Source organism: Onychostruthus taczanowskii, unplaced genomic scaffold (genome assembly GCF_017590055.1).
Source record: "Onychostruthus taczanowskii isolate IOZ18803 unplaced genomic scaffold, ASM1759005v1 scaffold164, whole genome shotgun sequence".
NCBI classification, from domain to species: domain Eukaryota; kingdom Metazoa; phylum Chordata; class Aves; order Passeriformes; family Passeridae; genus Onychostruthus; species Onychostruthus taczanowskii.
In genome coordinates, this window is record NW_024498840.1 from 27,888 (window position 1) to 50,147 (window position 22,260).

At 44.9% G+C, this 22,260-nt stretch overlaps 1 protein-coding gene across 1 annotated transcript in view; it reads right to left on the reverse strand.

Moving 5' to 3' along the window:
- Positions 1–18,811, reverse strand: part of TRPM8 (transient receptor potential cation channel subfamily M member 8) — a 31,353-nt gene extending 12,542 nt beyond the window's left edge. The window contains exons 1-15 of the mRNA XM_041399544.1: positions 18,695–18,811; positions 16,811–16,884; positions 15,212–15,368; positions 12,110–12,287; positions 11,634–11,806; positions 10,840–11,014; positions 9,850–9,917; positions 6,404–6,601; positions 5,506–5,608; positions 4,814–4,932; positions 3,826–4,116; positions 3,398–3,493; positions 2,699–2,828; positions 1,122–1,267; positions 508–620 (exon numbers count right to left, since the gene is read on the reverse strand). Of these exons, the coding sequence (XP_041255478.1) occupies positions 508–620; positions 1,122–1,267; positions 2,699–2,828; positions 3,398–3,493; positions 3,826–4,116; positions 4,814–4,932; positions 5,506–5,608; positions 6,404–6,601; positions 9,850–9,917; positions 10,840–11,014; positions 11,634–11,806; positions 12,110–12,287; positions 15,212–15,368; positions 16,811–16,884; positions 18,695–18,811 (2,138 nt within the window). The remainder of the gene's footprint in view (positions 1–507; positions 621–1,121; positions 1,268–2,698; positions 2,829–3,397; positions 3,494–3,825; positions 4,117–4,813; positions 4,933–5,505; positions 5,609–6,403; positions 6,602–9,849; positions 9,918–10,839; positions 11,015–11,633; positions 11,807–12,109; positions 12,288–15,211; positions 15,369–16,810; positions 16,885–18,694) is intronic.
- Positions 18,812–22,260: the final 3,449 nt, after the last annotated feature.

The window sequence follows — 22,260 nt, forward strand, 5'->3', positions numbered from 1 at the left end:
GAGAAAAGGATGCAAAGTCTAGCTCAGGTTGTTGCTTCAGAGGTGAAGACATCCTGCATCCACTGCACTTAGGCACTCCAGTAAGCTGGTAAATCTTCCAGCTTGGATGGGGCTTGGAGACACCTGGGACAGTGGAATGTATCCCTGCTCATGGCAGGAGTTGAAACAAGATAAGCTTTCAGGTCCCTTCCAACCCAAAACATCCTGTGATTCTGTGATTGTAAATCCAAGATTGGAGTGAAACACAAACTGTCAAAAGCTCATTTGGCTTTTCAATGCCTTTATCTACAACTGACTGAACTCTAGAACAGCTTCCCCCGAGTCTCCACCCTTGGAGATATCCAAAACTGGACACAGTCCTGGGCAACCTGCTCCAGCTGACCCTGTTTGAGCACAGGGTTGGAGTGGATGATCTCCACCCAGCCTCACTTGCATTAAGATTCTACAATTATTTTACTTTCTTTCCCTCTGAAAAATTTTCCTACTAATGAAAAATCAGTTGATTACCTGAATGAGATGAAACCACAGCCTATTAAAGGGAAAAAGAACAGGCACAGTATAATCTTCCAGTTTTTAGTGTCTCTTGAAATCTCTCCATACCACTGCTTGGAAAGGAAATTCTGCAGGGAAGAAGGAAACGCCCTCATTTGTTCCAACAGCAACAAAATAACCTAGGAATGCTGTTTCAGAACATTTGATTTGGTAAAAATCAACCCCCAACTTTTGAGATTTCAATCAAAATGCTAGAGATTTTTGTTGCAACAAAACAGAAAGCTTCCTGCATCAGTAACAGCATGCTGGCTCCTTAGGGCAGCCATGCTCCATCTATGTGATGAGGAGTTAAAAATGAGGCTGAGCAGGACTTGACCTGATTGATAAAACACTTATAAACCATTGCATTATATGCAGTGCTCATCCCTGCCGGGCATTAGATCCACACTGTGCAAGCCAAAAGCAGAAATCACTTCAGGCAGTCTTTATTACCCAGTTCATTATGATTTATAGCCCCAAGCCAAGATTTTTTTCCCTCCTGATTTACATTTGTGAGTAGAGGAGCCAACACCCCCCGTTAGAGCACAAGAGCTACAGTGACCTGTGCACCTTTCCTTCACTGCCATTACCTGCACACCTGGCTGGGCAATAAACTGCTGGTCTCTGGCCTCCACTGCTAGCTCCAGACAGTTGCTCCCTCCCCAGGCTTCACAGGAATAAGTCAGCAGCTGCTCAGCCAGGTCTTCATCATTGCTGTAGCACTCAGTGAACAGCTCTGGAAGAAAGAAGCAGCTCCACACTGAGTTCCAACTTCAATTTCCCAGCAACTTGGGTGCAAATATCTTTAGTGTAATATTTGTAGTACCAAAGAACCCTTTTCACATTTTCAGCACTGCAGAATGACTGTGCATCCCTTTACAACCCCACTTGCACATCTTCAACCTTTGATACAGAATTTAGTCACATTCACATTCTCTGAGAAAATCCCTTTGCCTGGGATTTTTCTCCTGGGAAGCTGAGAAGGCTCAGAGAAAAAGGAAAACAATAATTATCTCATTTGCTTCTCCTGTGTTGTGCTCATGTGGAATGTGTTTGGAGATTGTTTACCCACAGGTGTTTGTTTAATTGGATTCTGGTCTGAATTATTTTGACTCAATGGCCAATCAGGGCCAAGCTGTGTCAGCACTCTGGAGAGAGTCACGAGTTTTCATTGTTATCTTTTAGCATTCTGTAAGTATCCTCTTTGTATTCTTTAGTACAGTATAGTTTAGTATTCTTTAATATAATATAGTATCATAAAATAATAAATTAGCCTTCTGAGAACATGGAGTCAGACTCATCATTCCTGCCTTCATTGGGGCACCCCACAAATACAATAGAATTTGAGCTTGGACGGAAAACTGTAACACTGAATCACACAGAGAGCATTCAGTTCTGCACTAAAAAATTGAGTAAAAACCATGAATTTCTCCTTAAATGATTCAGTAAATCTCCTTGCTCCGTCCTCTTTTCTTAAATTCTGTTTGGCACTGATCTGATGAATTATAGTCAGTCCAAAATTAATAGTAGGGTTGAAAAAGTCAGAATCTGATGTTTTTTTACTGGGAAATGCACTGTTCACTCTTTAGTGTCCTGCTAAATCACCTGGTCTGAGGAATGTAGATACCTTTAAAAAAGTCTATTTAAGCAGTTTTTCCTTTGTGGAATAAGAGATACTCTCTGGAAACAAGCAAGATATTTCCAGTGTGGCCTTGAGCTGGTCCTTATAAAGTCACAGAACCACCAATCTACTTTTTACCTTCAACTTGTTCTCACTCCCCAGAAGTACTCCCAAAAATCTGAAGGGTGTTTTTTCCCAACCTGAATACTACCAGTATTCATTAGGAAAGTTTCCTCTTTTCTATACTTTTATTCCTTTTGTGGGCATTCTTCTTCAGCCTTGCCAGTGGAGCTAAGTAGCTTTTCTTCCCCATGAAAGAAATTCTACACCCCAAAAAAATCCACTTCACAAAACCCACCTTTTGAAGCCAGAACAGGACACGAAATTTCTACTGGGAACAAACAATGTGGAAGGACTTTCCTAGCAGTAAAATCACATGTTGACATAAAAGAAAAATGTATTTAATGTTGGATGTCTAGTTTTTAATTCCCTGGTCTCTGACCCTTCCCACTAAATTTCTAAAGGACTCACAGAGGAGGCACTTACCTACTGCTCTTGTCTCATACTCGTTAGCCAGTTCCTCAGACTCGCCAGCAGCATTTATATCATTCTTCACCTTGGCCATGCTTTTCAGGAGCTTACTGGCCCCCAGGGCTGCCAAAGTGCAGCCTCTGGTCTGTAGAGAGAGAGCGAAGTCATGCAAATCCCTCTGAGAGGGGAACATGACCATAGAATCCTGAAGCCACAATGATTTGGGTTGGAAAGGACCTTAAAGACCATCTCATCCCAACCCCCTGCCACCTTCCACTACACCAGGTGGAATCTTTAAAAATTCTCCTCCATTTTGGACCTTCTCAGTTCCCAGTCCAGAATGATCTTTTTGATTCTACAGTCATTAAATTACTGTCTAATCCCAATTAGAAATTGGATTGCAATCAAACACCTGGAATCAGAACCCATCCCTGCTGTGGAATGGGTGGGAACTCAGTATCCCAGAATTGGCAAAGGTGACAGCATACAATGGATGTGGACTGCTGACTCACACACAGCCTTAGGAAACAAAAGTATGAAGTCCACACCCAGACATAAACTGGACAATATAAAACCTACTGAGAGTCATCTAGCAATTATGTCTTGTGGTGGTGTGTTTGAAGCTGGATGTGGAACATTCAAAGGCCAATAAACTAAAGACACAGAACCCCACTGCACTGCCTGCAAAGAGAAATAAAGGAGAACTCAACTTACTTGCTCCCAAATGACTTTGGACAACTCCTTCTTGTTCTGAAGAACTGACCAAATAAACAGAGCTTGCAATGGGTGCCTTGTGATAGGACACTCCTCCTGAAAGAGAGAGCAAGAACTCAGACCTAGGCTCACCAGATGTTTTCAAATGGAACAAATCTGAGCACGGACTCTCCTGTTTTTGTATTTTCTTTCTTTCACAGCCACCTCACCAATTCCTTCTCTCAGCTCTCTGCCACTTGTCACACACTACTGTGAGTTAGGTTACATTTGCTATTTCTAGTAAAGCCTTGTATTTGACAAGGAAGAATCAGCCTGCCTGTTTTTCCTGAAGCTGGTACTAAAGAATATTTGTGTAAAATATTTCCTGCTTTAACCACTGCAGTCCAGATAACCTCACTCGCAGCAGGATCAAACTGCTCATCACTCACTGAGAGCTGTATCTCCATCTCATCCTTGCTGGTTTTGTAATATCTTTTGAAACCTCTCCGGAAATCTTCCACCATCTTCCAAACAAAGGTGAGGAGGGCATCATTGTAGGAGTTCTTGGCAATCTGCAGGTTCTTGAACACCAGGCTGCTGAAGTTGTTGGTGTACAGCTCCCTCAGGACCTCTGTGGTCAGGAACTTCCGCAGATCCAAGCCGTTCTCCAGGAAGAGCCGGACAAATTTGGGCCTGTCTTTCACCAGGGCTGTGAACATCACATCCTGCAGGTCAGCAGACTAGGAAGAAATGGAAAAGCAAAAGTTAGGGATCATGTGAGACGTGTACATCTTATTTACAGCCTGACACATGGTCACTGTCGTGTTTTCATCAGAATCAGGTTTTTTTCTGGACACAGTTGCCGTGGCTGGATGGCCCAGAGCATTTCTGGCATGGGCAGATCACCTTTGCAACACTGATCAAACAATGGATCATCATGGAATGATCCAAAATGATCATTTATGGATGGAATACCCTGAGTTGCAAAGGACCTGCAAGGATCATCAAATCCAACACCTCTGGCCCTGCACAGACACCCCAACATTCCCACCCTGTGCACCCCTGAGAGCATTGTTCAAATGTTCCTTGGGCTTTGGCAGCCTGGGGCTGTGCCCTTTCCCTGGGGGAGCCTGGGCAGTGCCCAGCACCCTCTGGGGGAAGAATACCCAGCCTGATCTCCAGCCTGACCCTCCCCTGACACAGCTCCAGCTGCTCCCTGGGTCCTGTCCCTGTCACAGCAGAGATGAGAGCTGCCCCTTGTGAGGAAGCAGCAGCTCCCAAGGAGGCCTGACCTCCTCTTCTCCAGGCTGAATGGAATGTGACAGTGCAGGAGCAGTAGACACTCTCAACACAGAGGCTGAGGTGCTGGGACAGTGGCTCCTGTTGGGCTGTGTCCCTCCCCAGAGCTCCCTGCACTCACTCAGAGAGGGGCTGTACCTCCCAGTTTCGGTCGTTGGTGAAGATCTCATCGCTGGCCAGGTCCAGCTGGTTCCACTCCAGCAGCAGCTTCAGCTGCCCGTTCCAGTTGTCCCTGTCGTGCTCGTTGGTGCTGAAAGCTGCAGAGCAGCAACAACCTCTGGGTCAAGGCCAGGCATGTTTATCATCTCTGCTTCTCACACCACCAGGACAAGACTCCTTCCAAGGGGCTTTTCCCACACCCGTGCACATCTTTCCAAGTGGGGGCTGGAGGCTCAGGCATCTATTTATGGTCCAAGACAGGCCACAAAGGAGCTGCCAGGAGCACCTCATGACCAAGATCAACACAATGCTTCCTTCAGGCTCCTCAGAGTCCCTCACACAAGGAACTCATACCCTCATACAGGCTCCTCATACCCTCTATACAAGAGAGATTCTGCAGGATTCCCAGTGGGGCCCTATCAGCATCCCCAGGGCTCTCTAAAATGCCTTCCCAATTACCTTGTTTGGATCTTCCCCACACTGAGAGATCCCATACTGCTGCTGTAGCCTGGCCACACCCCTTCAGAGCGAGGAAGGCTCCACACTGTGGCAGGAGCTTAGCTCTAGAGAGATGGCACTGCTCTAAGGAAATCTGTTCTAGAGAATAAATAGCCATCCTTTTCCCATTTATTTTTAAATCCCCAAACAAACTCAGAAAAACAATTACTTGCCTTTGTACAGGGCAAAGGAAATGGCATTGCTCACAATTTCATCCCCAGCTTCTTCTATTTTGATCACTGTCAGTAAATGAGGGCTCTCAAGGACTTCTTTGATCTACAAAAAAAAGAGAAAAGCCATGTTTCAAAGCTATCAAGGCTGTTTAGTAGCAGATCTCCTATTAAAAAGAAATTTGCCACCACATCATAGCAAAGCTGCTTCTCATCAGTCCTGAGTTTTAACAAATTTAAACAAACCCAAATAGAAGTAGATAATGAGCTTGATTTCAAAGTCACCAAAGGACAACATTAATTATCCTCTGAACATACAGCAAATAACTGTGATTTCCCTATGCAGATCATCTTTAACAAGAAGACATAATCTCAGTAATTAGAAGTGACTCCTAAAGTAGAAAAGATTGTGACAGCACAAGTTTCAACTTATATCAAGCAATTTGTTAGAGAACAGTCTCCAGCTCCTTGTGCTTTGTCAAAGCCAGGTCATTTCTCTCATATGAAGCTTTGTAGAGTTAATTTCATTTTAGCACATAGAAGACAAATAATCTTTCCCATTTCTGATGCAGGAGGAGGTACACTCCAGGGCAGCCCAGCAGAAGCTGTGAGGAGTGTGGCCAGACAGAGAACACTGCCTTCAGCAGCTCCACACTTCACAGGGAAGAGATCCTTCTGGAACCTTCTTAGCTTTCCTGTGACCAGACACCTGCTGACTCGACTGCAGCCCCCCCAAGTGCTTTTGTTCTGTAGATGGAGAATTTTCCTTTTTTGCATCTGCACAGACGTAACATGGCAAGGAGCCCTGCACACCCCGCAGGTATCACCAGCCAGCAGCAGCCCTGACCTGGAAGCCAGCAGCTGCTCCCTCTAGCCTCCTCGCACAGCAGCCCACGCTCACCCACTTGATCCAGCTCTCGGTCTCCTCTTCTGAGAGCCTGGAAATGGTGCGCGGCAGGAACCTGAGCAAGCTCTCCTTGACACAGGAGGAAGCAAGAGTGCCTTCAGCCTCCACCAGGCTGGCAATGACATCGGCAATGCGCCCAGAGCCTTCCACCACCACACAGGGAATCTTGCTCTTGATGGCCACGTTGATGGACTGAGGAGACAGAGGCAGAGGAGAGCACTTGAAGCACGACTGTTACTAGAGCCTGCTCTTGAGTAAGGAATCCAAGAGAACAACAGAAACCCACGGTCCACAGCAGTATTTTTATTATTATCCACTGATACATCACCAGTGACAGCTCTTTAAAGCATCATCATCTAATGAGAGAGGGCTGTGAAGAGCCCCAAAGAGACCAAGGGTCAGAAATCACCATCTGCCAAATTTTCACAGAATCACAGAACAATTTGTGTTGGGAGGGACCTCAAAGCACATCTTGTTCCACCCCCTGCCATGGCAGCAACACCTTCCACTAGGCCAGGCTGCTCAGCTTTAGAGTGGATCAGCAGCTCAGGACAATTGCCAAGTGGAAATGGCATTCAGGTCACACAACAGTGCTGCCCAGCTACAGTCACTGCTGCTTTATGGCACAGCATTGCTCAGCTGGAACCAAGGACTCTGGATTTATTTGCTGGAGGCAACAGCAGCAGTGTTTTACAGAGAGAACACTTCTGTAGCATCACAAGAACATCAAACTCTAATAGTACTGAAAGTCTCCAAGTAGCCATTTACTTGATTTCTCACACAGCAACATTGTACATGGATTAATGGCAAGACAAAAATCTGCTGAAATCATGCTGGAAGGACCATTAACCCTCCTGGTGCAAAGACCATAGGAGACACTGATTTCATTTGCATCACTACACTGAGAACAGAGTCACAGCATAAGCTGGCTGCCAGCAAATTGTACAAAGGGAGTCGATGCAAGTTATCACCAAGAACTGGAAAGACAGAACATCTATTAGTTAAGAGAGTTTCTTGAGAACAAACAAACAAAAAAAAAATCAATTCAGTCATCAAAACAAAACGGCGCACACATTCCTTCTGTCAACTGGAGAGCAGGTCTCTGACAAAGGCAAGGAGGCTTTTCTTATCAGCTAGATGAAAGTGGTTTTCTAAAGAAGGGTTCAGCTAAAGTGCATGTTTTACATCACAGGCAAATTTCAAACAGAAGCTTGGAGCAGTTTTACTTCTCCCTCACTAATGCTGATTCTTGTTGTCATGCACCAGTCACAGAAGCTGAGAGAGAGAGTTTTCCTGGCCAGTACTGCTAGGACCAAGGCATGGCAAGGACAGACATCCACAGCATGGACTCTGCTGAGTCATCTGGGCTGGTCAGAGACTTAATTTGCTCCTTGAAAAAAGGCTTCACCTCAGAATATCTCAGTGCACTTCCAACACTGAGAAATAAAAACTCAGCGTGGCATAAACCAGCCCCAAGTTGCATCAGGAGAACTTTAGGTTGGATATCACTAAAAATTATTCACTGAAAGGGATGTCAAGGGCTGGAACAGGCTGCTAAAGGAAGTCATCATCCCTGAAGATTTTAAAAACTGAGTAGATGTAGCACCTGAGGACACGGTTTGGTGGTGAACGTGATAATGGTGTTAGATTGACCACGGGATCTTAGAGATCTTTTCCAACTTCAATGTTATCATGATCCTATGAAACAGCCAAGAGAGTGGCATGAACCCTGAACTGAACCATCATCCAGGTACTTCCCAGAGGAGACTCTTGCCAGGAATTATGCATTTGATTTAACAAGGCTTTTACTCATTCTGGTTAGGCAGCTACTAAGTCTGTGTGATGTATCACTGCTTAACAGTGGGTCTGAGGTCTCTCCAAAAAAAGTGAAATAATAAGTCTGCACAGCTACAGCACCTGGCAGTCAGTCAGCTCCTTCAATGATGGCCAAATCCTTTCTCAACCACCAGCAATTTGGAGCTAAAAGGAAATGGACATATTCAACACAACCCTCTGAGCACAGCTTTCCTCTAAAACCTGACTGGATGCTTCAATTCATCTCAGGACTTCTGATTAACACTGCATCTGCATTCATCTACAACTGTGCAAGGACAAAATTCATCATGTGAATGGAACCAAACTCCCAGGAAACATACAGGGAGGCTGGGATAACAATCTGGAATTTCACACACTGAATCAGACCAACTGATTAACACCAGCAACAAAGTGGTAGCAGAGATCATGCTTTGAAATGACATTGTTTATCCTCCTGACAAGCCAAGTAGTTTGATCAACCTTGACAGTAACAGCACAGCTCTGGTGAGAACAGGAATAACCAAGATAATGTCTACAAAAAAAAAAAAAAAATCATAAATATAATGCTGCTTCAACTTATTTTTGCTGCATCCTACTTTCTTGCAAAATCCAGCCCCTTTCCCAGCTCTCTGTACAAGCTAAACCAGCTTTTCCTGTAGCTGGTCAGAGCTCGTCCTCACTGTTCCTGTTCCCTTCCCACACAGCCTGAATCCACATCCCCTCACTGAAAACCCTGGGTCAGGTCCCTTTGCTCCCTCAGGCCACGCATCCTCCCTCTGGCAAGGTGAATGGGCAAGCAACAACCCTGGGTTTTAACCCTGAGAGAGACTTAGAAGCCATCTCCCTTTCCCCCTCCCCTCAGTGTCACTTAGACATCCTGTTTCAAGGATGTTCAGCCTCCTGCCTGTCGTCTGTTTGAAGATGATGCCTGCTCCTTCCCCTTGTAGGCTTGGAAGGGTCAGAGTCAGCAGAGCCCTCCTACCCTGCCCAGCTGCCAAGACTTAAACCAGGTCTGGATCTAAACTAGATTTAAAATGCAGCCTTTCAGTACTTAAAGGGGCTTATAAGAAACAGAGAGAAACTTTTTACATGAGTAGATAGTGACAGGACAAGAGGGGATGGTTTTAAACTGCAAGGAGAGAAATTTATATTTACATTAGGAGGAAATTATTGACTGTGAGGGTGGGCAGGCCCTGGCACAGGGTGCCCAGAGAAGCTGTGGCTGCCCCTGGATCCCTGGAAGTGTCCAAGGCCAGGCTGGATGGGGTTGGAGCAACCTGGGATAGTGGAAGGTGTCCCTGCCCACGGCAGGGGATGGAACTGGATGGTCTTTCATGTCCCTTCACATTCTGTGGTGTGGAAGAACTGAGACAACTGAACTGTCCCAGCCAATCCTTTTCCAGGATGTCAGCCCAAGGCAGAAACTTTGCACAGAAATTTAAACAGAAACAAACTTCAAAAGTTTAAATTGCAAAAAAGGTCCTCCTGTAGCAAGTGCAAGGCAAGCTTCTGTAAATAACAGCAGTGTCTACTTCATCGAGTTTATTTTGGAGCAATCAGTCTTCAGTATTAGAGCAATGCCCCTATTGTCATTCCTGGAAATAAATTTAAAAAAATGAACTTACTTTCAAAGTCTCCTTCCCACCACCTTGGGCAAAACACACAATTGGGATCTTCCCACCATAATTAGATTCTGTGAAATATGCCAAAAGAAAAAAGAAGGAAAAAATATTAAATCAATTAATGCAGTTTGAAGAACTTATTTTTCCTGAGTACAATGAAAGAATCTCCAAGCCATTCATTCAAATACTAGTTTGCTGTTGATTTTGCCAGTTATTAACAGATATTTTTAATGAAAACTCAGTTTTGCCTAACATTCTGCATAGCTGACTTCAGACAGCCTTCTCCAACACAAGCTTTTCCCTTCTAGAAATCCAAATTTTTACTATCTCTCAAGTCCTTAAAATGGAATTTTATTGTATTCATCCGCTCCTTTGACTATTTAGAATCTCAGTGAAAGGTTCTTCTCACAAACTCAAGATACAGAACCTGAGTTCACATTTCCAATTGTAAAAGAAAGGTAAGAATTCCATAACTCCAGGAGCTAGTGTTTGAGAGACATTCAGAAAAAAAAAAAAACCAAAAGAACCAAACCCAAACAGCAACATACCCAAAAGCTAAGGCCTTTGATTTTTTTTTTTTTTTTTTTTTTTTTTTTTTTTTTTTTGTAAAGAAGGGGGCAAAAGAGAAATTATTTACCAGCAAGTTGCAGGCAGCTCAATCACCCTCATAAATAAATATTTTGGGAAAAGCCTAATTTCAGTTCCTGTGTGATTGTGCTCCAGCTACCTGGCATTCAGTGACAGGTGGGAGGGATATGGAAGGGCCAGCTTTTAAGAGGAAAGGAGGGAAGGGCTGTGTGGCTGAAATGAAGCATTTGCTGTGACACAAAGGACATACAGAAAGAAAGATGAGCTCCAGATGCACATGAAGGCATGTCACACACACTCCTTCCGGCTCAGCAGCCACAGGATGCTGCCACTACTTTCTTGTCCCATGAAAATCACTGTGGATCAGCCCCAAAGCATGCGAAGGCAGGAGGAGGAAGAAGATACCTGGGATGACCCGCTCTGAAATGTACTTCTCCAGCTGGGTCCGCACTTTGGCCTCTGTGGTGGGGTGCCCGTGGGTGCCGTTATCAACCAGCAGGAGATGGGTGTGGTTGTTATCCAGGCAGTACAGGGCATCTCTCTTCAGGTCATCCATGATGTAGCGGGCCAAGTAGCTCCCCTAGGGGCACACACAGTGTTTGATATTGAATTCAAGAACACGCCCACCTTATTTGGGTGGCCCCCCAAATATTTGGGTGGTGGGACAGTTTTTTAGATGTGTTCTATCACGTTTGGTGGGCAAGAGACAAGGGGAGGCTACCCTGGTGCATCTGACAGGTGGGATGGCAGTGTCAATGAAAATCCTAAACAGCAGCAGGTACCATGTGCCTTAGATCATGGGAACCCCTACTGTGGGGGAGTGCATGGGGATTTCAGAGCTAGAACACCCACGGGAATAGTTATTCCCTAAAGCAATGCCAGACATGGAGTTAGAGCAGCTGAACTCCCACACAGACATGCCAAAATCTGGCACAGCTGAAAGCCTCCTCACCAGGCCTGATGTGTGGGACTAACTCGGGTATGAGAACATTTTACTCTCCTCCTGTTCTGGGAAGAGCTCCTGACGTTCTGAGGCCGAGCCTCCTTTCCTTCCCCGTCAACCCATCCATGCAGCACTTGAGGACGTGGTTTAATTGTGAATTAAACACAGCACTGGGCTGACAGCTGGACATGATCTTAGAAATCCCAGTTTGTCCAACCTTAAGCTCATGAATGACTCCCTGAGCCCTGCTCCTTACGTCGCTGTCGGCCGTGCGGATGAGGGTTTCCCGGTTGGAGATCATGCCCCAGGCCGCGATGCCAATGGCCACCACGTTCTCCTCGGAGCTGCGGCTGATGGTGTTGTCTCTGACCACCTCCCCAATGTACTTCATCAGCCCGTAGTGCGTCCCCCCGGTGAAAATCCAGGCTCCTGGAACAACACCAGTCACCTGGGGGAACACATCCAAACACCCACCCTCCCACGGCATCAAAGACACAGCCCAAACCCCTTTTGTGACCTTGGGGGTTGGCTCTTCCATTAAGCACAAAAGAGTTGCTACACAACTCACCTTATGTTATCACAGGCACCCCTGACTAAATCCCACTCCTGTTACTTCCAAGCCATTAATGTCACAGGTGCAGCAGCCAAATGAACACTCTGCTCCCCCACAGACCCCTTGAGCTGCTACCTCTGCAGCAAGGAAGTGACAGAGGCACAGAAGCAGGTGCTTACCCTTGGACTGGGCGATGTAGATCAGTCTGCTGAATATCTTGCGCATGCGGGGCTTGAGCGCGAAGTTCTTGGCGCCGCCGGTGACGGAGATGACGAGGTTTGGGGTCTTCAGGTGCCAGTGCTGGGTCATGAGGTCGTAGAGTGTCTCAGAGTCTGTGTCACACGACAGGCGGATGTACTTGGGGAGAGAAAATAGGAGAACAAACATGGCAGGAGATAAATTGAGTGGCTGGGAGCAACCCGGGGATTGCATTTTCTTCTCTGCTGCACAGCCTCGTTCCAACAGCCAGGAGATGAAAGGCAAGGTGATGATGAAATCCTCGTTTCTTCCTCTGAAGCACCTTTTTCCTTCCCCTACAACCAGGCACCCAACCCAGGTTCCTCTAGACAAGGCAAGAGCAGTGACCTTGGGCTTCAGAGGAGCTCTGCAAGGATGAACACACCACCACTACAGCAACTAACTCCAACGGTGCTATTTAAAGCTTAGATTATGAATCAGAGGCGGCATCGTTGCAAGTGAATAATAATAATGACTGTTGTATTTTGATTACACTATTCAAATAAATTCCAGGCTCCATGTGAGAGGTGTGCCTATCACTACACATACCCACTCCAGTGCTTCAAGTAGAAGACAAAACAAACACATAGTTTGTAGTAAAACTTGAACGCTCTACAAAGATGTCAAAAAGCACTTAAGAGAGATAATCTGGCTTCAGGTGGATCTAACATGTCTCCATTTATGTAAAAGCTTCTCTGGCCTTGTCTTGCTTTGCTATTCAAAAGCCCCTTCACAGTTTCATCACTTTTGGAAGACGTTCATGGGTGCACAAGCCAAATGCGGAGATGAAAAGGAGTAGCTTGGACCTGAAGCATAGAGGATTTCGTATAAATTGCCCAGTACTTGCTGGAGGGCAAAATGAAAAGATTACTTTGAGAAGGAAATGTCTCCACCTAAGAGACACTGAACTTGAATAAAAATATTCATGTGCTCCAAGACAGGTTCCCAGAAGGAGTTAAAGCATTTAGGGCATCACAGAGGATGCTGAGCAGGCTCCAGCAGCTACACAGGAGAGCTAAGGGCCCTTCAGTTACATGAAGCTTTGGGTGTTTCCCTGGAGAGGATCCCCTACAGGAGAGGGGAGAGCTACCAGGAAAACGACCTGGGGTCAGCCCTGCCCACAGCAAACCTGTCAGGTCCATGCAGCCAGTGAACTCCTCGGCTCAGCACCTCCCTCCTCTGAAGTATAAGGATGCCATCTCGTGGTACTGCTGGATGCTGCTCCCAGACCAGGGCTGTGATTCAGGAAGCCTTTCTGGGGTTTGTTTGGGCTCCCAGAACATTATATCATTAAATGCAGTGACTGAGATGCTCGTGCATGCTACAGGGTCTGAGGAGCACAGCAGAAACAAAGAGCTCAAAAGCTGGACTTACAGAGGGTGAGGTTTTACAGAATCCCAGAGTGGTTTGGGCTGGAAGGGAGCTTAAAGCTTTAGTCTCATCCCTGCCATGAGCACCTTCCACTATCCCAGGCTGCTCCAAGCCCCATCCAACCTGGCCTGGGACACTTCCAGGGATCCAGGGGCAGCCACAGCTTCTCTGGGCACCCTGTGCCAGGGCCTGCCCACCCTCACAGTGAGGAATTCCTTCCCAAGACCCCATCTAACCCTGCCTTCTGGCAGTGGAAGCCATTCCCTGTGTCCTGTCCCTCCATCCCTTGTGCCCAGTCCCTCTCCAGCTCTCCTGGAGGCCTTTAGGCCCTGGAAAGGGCTCTGGACTCTCCCTGGACCCTTCTCTTCTCCAGGCTTGAGCACCTCCAGCTCTCCCAGCCTGTCCTCAGACCTCTTTATGGGCCTGTTCACATCTAATTTCTGCTCAGAACTTCTAAGGACTCATGTGTCCTAAAAAGCACAATGCAGGGTATAAAACTTTCCATCCCTCACTGATAACTGACAGCAATTCTCAGGTCTGAAGTTTGAAGTCCTCCCTGCTGTGCATCAACAGAAAATACCTGGCAATCTTCAGGAGCAGCAGGTGCCTTGCTGTGTAGGGAATAAGAACAGAGAATTAAGATGTGATTCCAGCCAGCACTCCAATGGGATGGACAAGGAGACCTATATGCAGTGTTTGAACAAAGTATGCTCTGAAATGTGCACAGTGGCCTTGAGAGTCCGCATGAAACCACTGAGGGCACATGAACTGATTCCCAAAGCTGGAAGTGGGGAAGACACAACCTAAGGAAAGAACATTTAACCTTTGAGAAGTCTGAAATATTGCAACAGAGCTAAGCACTTTTTGTTCCAGTACAGTCACACAGCAGCTTACAACAAAGCATTACAAAGCTAAAACATGCATATAAAAAATTATGTGAAATACATGGATCTGTTTAAGGGTGATTTGAAACTTTCGGTCTCATTTCCCACTCAAGTGCCTCTTATTTCTGCTACTTTGCAAAAAACAAACCAAATTCATTTACATAGTAGGCTCTGATTTTCCTCATTTATTTTGATTGTCCCTAGCAACCTGCACTGGTGTTAAATATCAGCCATGCAGAGGAGGCAGATGAGCTCAGCCACATGTGACTCCTCACAAGCATCAGTAAAAATCACCAGAAACAGCAACAGCAGCTATTTTCTTCTTCTCACACCTCCACTGTCCCCAGTCCAAGCAAAGACATAAGGAAAAAAAACCCAACAAATGAAATAAAACTTTTGAAGTTCCACAGACATCTTACATCCCTCCAGAACTTTCCACTCTGGGAAATATTCAATATTCAATTGTTTATAGGCCTGAGCAAGCTGGTCTATGTGGATATAAAATAATTCAGGGATTATTTTATATCCATTCACTCTCATTCACCCATTCTCCTGCCATGCCTGGAAAGAGATAATCTCTTTTCACTCCCATGACCAGCCTAACCAACAAATAACACAGAAGGAATTATCCTTTGTTACCTATTTTCAGGGCTTGAAAAAACAAGTCTGTGTCCCTTGTAGCTTATCTCCTGCCATTAGAATAAAATCCATTTGACCTTCCCTGCTTTTGAGGAGCTCCCATTGGCACTCAACAGGGGCCTCATGAATATCCTTAATATTTCCACTTACCTTTCCTCTTTTTCCCAAGGTTTCAAATTGAATGTCCCCGAAAGCATCAGTAGGAAACTCCTTGGTGTGCTTCTTGTAGTTCCATTTTTCAGTGGTGTTAACCTGGGTGCCCTCTATGTGCTGATTTTCAGGGTATCCACATTTACATAAGTTACCCCTGAAAGAAGAGGGAATAAGACACAAGACCCCTGAGGAATCCTGAGCACAGAAAAGCGAGCTCTGCCAGCAAGGAAAGCAGCAGGTGGAGCTACAGAACCAGTTGTGTGTGGGACTCAACTGGGATTTACCACCTGACAAAGCAGAGCAGCACCTCATCCTGCTTCCTCCCCCAAAACCTGCTTCTGCCCACCACTGGGAAGTGGAACACAGCTCGGGAACCAGGCTGTGCTCAGGGGTTCCTTCCCCTTTTTGTGCTCCTAACCACACAGGACGAGTTCACTGCATCTCCTCTCCCAGGTGACAGTACAAGAGGAAAAGGCCTCAAGTTGTGCCAGGGCAGGTTCAGATTGGATATCAGGGGAAAAAACTTGCATGGAAAGGGCTGTCAGGCAGTGGTACAGGCTGCCCAGGGTTGTGGTGGAGCCATCATCCCTACAAGTATTCCAAAATCACGTGGATGTGACACTTGAGGACATGGCTTGGTGGTGGTGCTGGGCTGACTTGATTTTAGAGGTGCTCTCCACAGCCCACATTCCTGCTTCCTCAGAGGACACGGAGAAGGGGGAATTGCTTGTCTCCTTTAGAAAGATTTATTTTACTCTGCTGTACCTTGCAAATGAAACCAGCTTACCTTAAAAATATCTAGACAAAAATAACCCAGCAAATTCTGCAATCCTCTCCCAGAGGGCTTGCAGGAAGAGAAGCTGATGAGAACCAGCTCCTCCATCTGCTGTTGGTGCCTTGCCAGACATCCCATTTTTGGTGGCAGAGGAGGACCCTGAGTGAGACTTTCTGAAATGAGACTAATTTCCCTCCCTCTCTGAGGCATTTTTCCTCCCATCTTCAGAGAAGAGTGGTGTCAGAGAGCCCTCAGAGCTCAGTATTAGGATTTCTGCAGCTGTATTAGTTTGATCACTTTTCTCCTGAGACCAAAAAACACCACCCCAAAACCACAAAGCAACGTTATGGTCCTCAAACTAGCACTGCACTGGTACCTGTGCCTGAAAATGGAGCCAGTTTAATACCCTGTCTTAAGAGAACATCAGCCTGAGCAAAATCTAGTGCCTGAGTAATATTTGTGCATGAAATTTGTGATTTGGGTTTAAAAGGAAAATTTAAATTATGCAGACTTCTGATGCGTACACCTTGCCAGACACCAATACCAGTACTGCAGCCTTCAAGCATCCTATTGCCCCAGTTATGCTTCAAATAGGGAATTTGATATTAAACCCTGTGACAGAACTGCTGGAAGATGAGATCCCTAGTTTTGCATCAGGTTACTTGTGGTGTAACTCAAACAAGAGGACTGAGGTGAGACTGAACTGCTAGATCCAGGCTCTGAACAAAAAACCCCAAAACTTTTCTCCCTGCCTTTGCAGACAGAAATACCCTCATCTACTAGCCCCGTTCTTGAAAAACAAGATAAAAGTATCTCCTTACATGGACTTGGTGTCTTTTGTAAAAAAGACACATTCTCTCTTCTTAAAGTTTTCTTGGATGAAGTTGGCCAAATCCTGGAAAATAATTTTTAGAAGTTTATTTCTGGTAACTCACGAAACTGAAGAGACCTCAGTAACAGTACAGTCAGTGTGAACACAAAGATACTGCTTAAAACACTATGGCAAACATTCTTCCCAATAGTAAAAAAAAATAAGATAAAAAAAAGGAAGACAGTTCTTTAGGGTAGGAGCTGTTTTAATTCAACACACAAAGACCCCAGCAGGAGTCCAGAACAGCTTCAAGTTGTCCTTTATGGGAGCTCAGTGGAATGCGAAGTCTCTCCAGCTTATTTAGCCATTAACTCTGCTATTAACTTTGAAACTCCCCGGAGAAGCTTTAGCTCGGGGCATGCAAATTCATCCCTAAGCTGCCTCTGCCAACTAAGAAAGCAAAGAGAAATTCTCACTTGCTGATGACGTGTTGGGTTTTTTTTTTTGTTGTTTGGTTTTTTTTTGTTTTTGTTTTTGTTTTTGTTTTTGTTTTTGTTTTTTTGTTTGTTTGTTTGTTTTTTTTTGTTTTTGTTTTTGTTTTTTTTTTTTTTTTTTTTTTTTTTAGTACAGCTCCGTTTTTTTTTTTGTTTGCTTTTAAGTACAGCTCAGATTTGCAGGGCAAGATTTCACCTGGGACACAAAGGGAAGACAGGCAGCCACAGTTTAGTTTACCCGTTTGACACAACACTTGTGGTTAAACAGCAGGTAGAAGTTATTCCAAGCAGAAAAAAACATTACAAGCATTATATCCAAAACCAGGAAAATGGAAGTGAATGCATTCAACCAGTAAAAGTCACAATCGTGCGAGACCAAAAAAATAAAAGGAGGGGGGAAGCACTTCCCGAAGTCCTAAGAATCGGCCATTAAGGCCTTCTGCAAACCCACAGCAGGAGTCCAGAACAGCTTCAAGTTGTCCTTTATGGGAGCTCAGTGGAATGCGAAGTCTCTCCAGCTTATTTAGCCATTAACTCTGCTATTAACTTTGAAACTCCCCGGAGAAGCTTTAGCTCGGGGCATGCAAATTCATCCCTAAGCTGCCTCTGCCAACTAAGAAAGCAAAGAGAAATTCTCACTTGCTAATGACGTGTTGGGTTTTTTTTTTTTTTTTTTTTTTTTTTTTTTTTTTTTTTTTTTTGTTTGCTTTTAAGTACAGCTCAGATTTGCAGGGCAAGATTTCACCTGGGACACAAAGGGAAGACAGGCAGCCACAGTTTAGTTTACCCGTTTGACACAACACTTGTGGTTAAACAGCAGGTAGAAGTTATTCCAAGCAGAAAAAAACATTACAAGCATTATATCCAAAACCAGGAAAATGGAAGTGAATGCATTCAACCAGTAAAAGTCACAATCGTGCGAGACCAAAAAAATAAAAGGAGGGGGGAAGCACTTCCCGAAGTCCTAAGAATCGGCCATTAAGGCCTTCTGCAAACCCATCAGGAGCAGGGAATCTGCTTCAAAATTGCTGGAATCAGCAATCTTTTCAGGCATGAAAGGATGTTTAACATAACCATATGTTGGCTGCCTTGGCCAGGAAGCTGCGAGAAGAGCTTGGGGTGGTTCTTTACACAGACAAATTTGTCTCTTGCTGCAACGTGGGGAAGGGTTTAAAACCAGAAGTGCTGAAGAAAGCACAATAAAGAGCTGCAGGGCTCTAAAGGAAGGCAATGCACCCTTTGGGCTTCACCGTGTCAGCTGCTGCTCGAAGGTCACTGGTTAGGAAAGTGTCTCCATAAAGGGGAAAGTGACAAATCCATCATCATCCTGCTCCTGACCTGACCAAATTTGTCGCCACCGTGGGCCCCTGCCAGGACACTAGCGTGCACCAGGTACTCACAGCATCGCTGCAAGCCACGTCGATGCTGCGAGACATGCTGGAATAGAGGAGCCTGGAACTCTCAAAATTGCCATTTCTTCGGTGCCTCATGCTGGCCATGGAAACCTGGAAAAGCATGGGAGAGGGGGAGATGGAGGAGAACCAGAGAACAGCAAGGGCACTTTGTGCCCTAGCAAGGCAAGGAAGAGGTTATTTGAATCCAGCATAAAGAATCAGGAAGGAGATTAGTCCTAAAGTGTGAAACAAAAATTCAGAAAAAATATTTTCTATTATTTCATACCACAAAGGGACTTTCTTTTATCTTTCCCCTCTCCAAAAGAACTCCAAGTAAACATCTTTTGAGAAAGGAACATACCTTAAGTGCCTTCCCATTCAGTTCATTCCCATATTTTAACTCTTTTGTCTCTGATAAGAAAGCTCAGGTTTATATATATGAACAGTCCTTAATTTGCAAATTAAAGGTGATATTAAGAAGAAACACTTCAGGCACAGAGGAAAAACTGCAGCGTTAAAGCAGTTGGCCCAGCAGGACCCCAGGAGCTTAGAGGAGCAGCACCCACCACTGACCCCACTCCTGGAACACTGACAGTCAACACATGCAAACCGAAGAGCAAGTGGATTTAAAGCATATTGGATCCACAATTTAGGAAGTGACCTGTAGAAGCAAACACATTTCAATTGCCCTCCAAAGCAGATCCCTGTGTTGAAGTCACTGTCTTTGAAGGAGCATCACTGCACTTGCAGCAAAGCACACAACAAAATCATATTTATTCTAATACAGATATTTAAATTCCCTTCATGCTGCTCTGTGAATAATATTGGAAAAGACCTTTTCCTGAAAGAAAAGCTGTCAGCCAGTGAACATGGGGAGCTCAGAGCCTACTTGTGCTTCCACCACTGTTTTCTCTCCTGCCTTTCCCTTGCCTGTGTGCTCTGGGTTTGCCTCTGGGGTAACACTGCCACTGCATGGCACACAGAGCACCCCTCCCAGGCACAGCATCACTGAAACATCACCCTGTAAATACAGAACTCCTGAGAGCCAAGAACCAGCAAGTGTGAAAATTTCCTTGGGGCACTCAGCACAGTAGGAATGGCACAGGCAGTGGGAAGCTGCAGCTTCAGTAAACAGAATTGATGGAATGTGATGCGAGCAAGCCCCTGAAGCAGTAAAAAACGACAGCTTTCCACAAAGACACATATATTTACGTGTTATAGTTATTTTAAAAATCCTTTGAAAAACATTTCGTGTTGAGGGGGAGCACGATTGACTCAGTGTTGTTTACTGTGCATGGCAGAAGCCCTCAGCTACTTCCCCCGAATTCTGCAGCATGTCCAGGGATCTGTGCCACTCTATCACTAATAAGTCATGGAAGAGCACAGAAAAAAAGCCTTCCTCCTCCTTCCTGTCTCCTGCGTAGAATAGGAATGATTTCAACCCAAGAAAAGTTAAAAAAGGACTGGAAAGTGAATGGCTGGAAGGCTGGGCCCAGAAAGGAGGGAACAGAATTAAATCCAGCTGGTGGTCAGTCACCAGTGGGGTTCTCCAGGGCTCAGTACTGGGCCCAGCTCTGTTTAGTATTTTTATTTTTATCAAGGATGTGGATGAGGGGACGGAGGGCACCCTCAGGAAGCTGCAGACACAGAGTTGATGGGATGTGGATCTGCTGCAGGGCAGGAAGGCTCTGAAGGGCTGGCAGGCACCAGGAATGAAGGGGCTGCCCGCAGCAGTGGAGAAGTCACCTTCCACAGAGCCACGCCATGGCTATTGGGGATTCTCAGCCCAGAGGAACCACAACTACCGTTAAAAATAGGTTAGAAACTGTTGCAGAATTGTTGATAATTGTTAAGCGTGTACTGTTAGTTTGGTTGTTATCTTGTAAAAGGAGTTAAATGGGCATTTATAAGAAATACATACTGTATTACACACAAGTAAAGTGCACCCCTCCCCCAGGTGAAAGGAGCCAGCCTGGACAGAACTGTCATGGGCCAACCAAGAGCCTTAAACATTCGTGCAAATGAAGGATCCAAAAAGAAACCAATCCAAAGGGACAAAAAACAGGATAAAAGGGACATCTGACCCAGGGAAGCTGTGCCATTCCATCTGGAACATCAGGGACAACGCTGCTGAAGATGACCCAGTGCTGGCGCTGCAGCATCCTCAATGGGAACGCTTCTGCTCGGCCTGCGGGAACCCTTGCTTTAGGCCTTTTCTTTTTATTATAATAAATGCTGAAATGACTTTTAGTACCAGGAGTCCGGTCCTGTTTTTAACAGCTACCACCCCCTTTACTCTGAACCCCTTTGTTGTGAGATCTCTCTATCCATGATCCAAAAGTGACCAAGGAGGAAAGCCTGGCTGACAGAGAATAAGGGACCCAAACCTGACCCAAAGCTGGTCAGAAACAGTAATCGATAACGTGGGAATGTTTATTCAAAAAATGTTATCTCTGATGGGGCAGGCTAGTCAAATAGGATAGTAAGGAAAAGAGGGAAGCTGTACACAAAATACAGAGGGGCTCAGAGCTGGCACACATCATAAAGACATGAAAAAACACCTTGACAGTCACAGGCAGACAGAAACTCCATGAAACTGCAACTTGGAAGCTGATGGAAATCTGAGGTTTAATGACACAGGCAACTCTGCACTGGGAGATGTATTTCCTAATAACCCAGAGAGCAATTCTTAATATTTCATATGATTAATGATCAGTGTAAAGATGGTTTTAAAGCTGTAATTCGAGATAAAAGCCCCATGGAGGGTAATTTTATTTAGGTTTGGATCTACGCAACTTATTTATTGACAGTTTTACTTTCATTGTTGATTTGTTTAATAAAATTTAACACCAGAAAAGTGACTATGGACATAACTGCGCAGAGAGGAGATTAAAAGGAAACAAGGGCATTCAATTATTAATTCCAAACACTACAGGATTTCAAGTTTGCCTCGCTGCTTTCGTAAATAATTTATAAGAACGAACAAACAAACTGAAGAAAGTTAGTGAAAGTGCAAAGAGCCCCCTGAAAACCTGGTATTTAATTTTAAATTCTGAAAAGCCTCACTGATAGCACAGTGTTTAGCTGATACCAGTGAGCGACGCTCATTAACTCTGTGAGTGTCGGAGATAACGTAGCAATTGTACATATTTTAAAAGATGCCACACAGCTGCAGTCCACGGAACAGGCAAACTATTCTTTTGCTAACACATTTCCAGCCCATTAAATTCAATATGTAAGATATTCAACGCATTGAAGCATAACTTTCTTAAAACAACATATATTGAGAAAGATAACCATTGGATAAACTTCACAATAATCATCTAAAGTGTAAGACTATAACTTCCACAGCAATTCAAGGAGCATATCCAAGGAAATCTTCAGCCTGAGGTGACTTTAAAAAAAAAAGAGAAAAAAAATTAAAAATATCTAGTTCTAAAGAGACAAATTAAGAGGCTTTTAGAAGCTTGCCTGCAATTGAAAAAGCAAGACCAGCTCCATTCTCAAGAAGCTGCTAGATACATGTAACCACTATTTGCATTAACAATTCCCAAAATTTGCTTTAGGTGAAA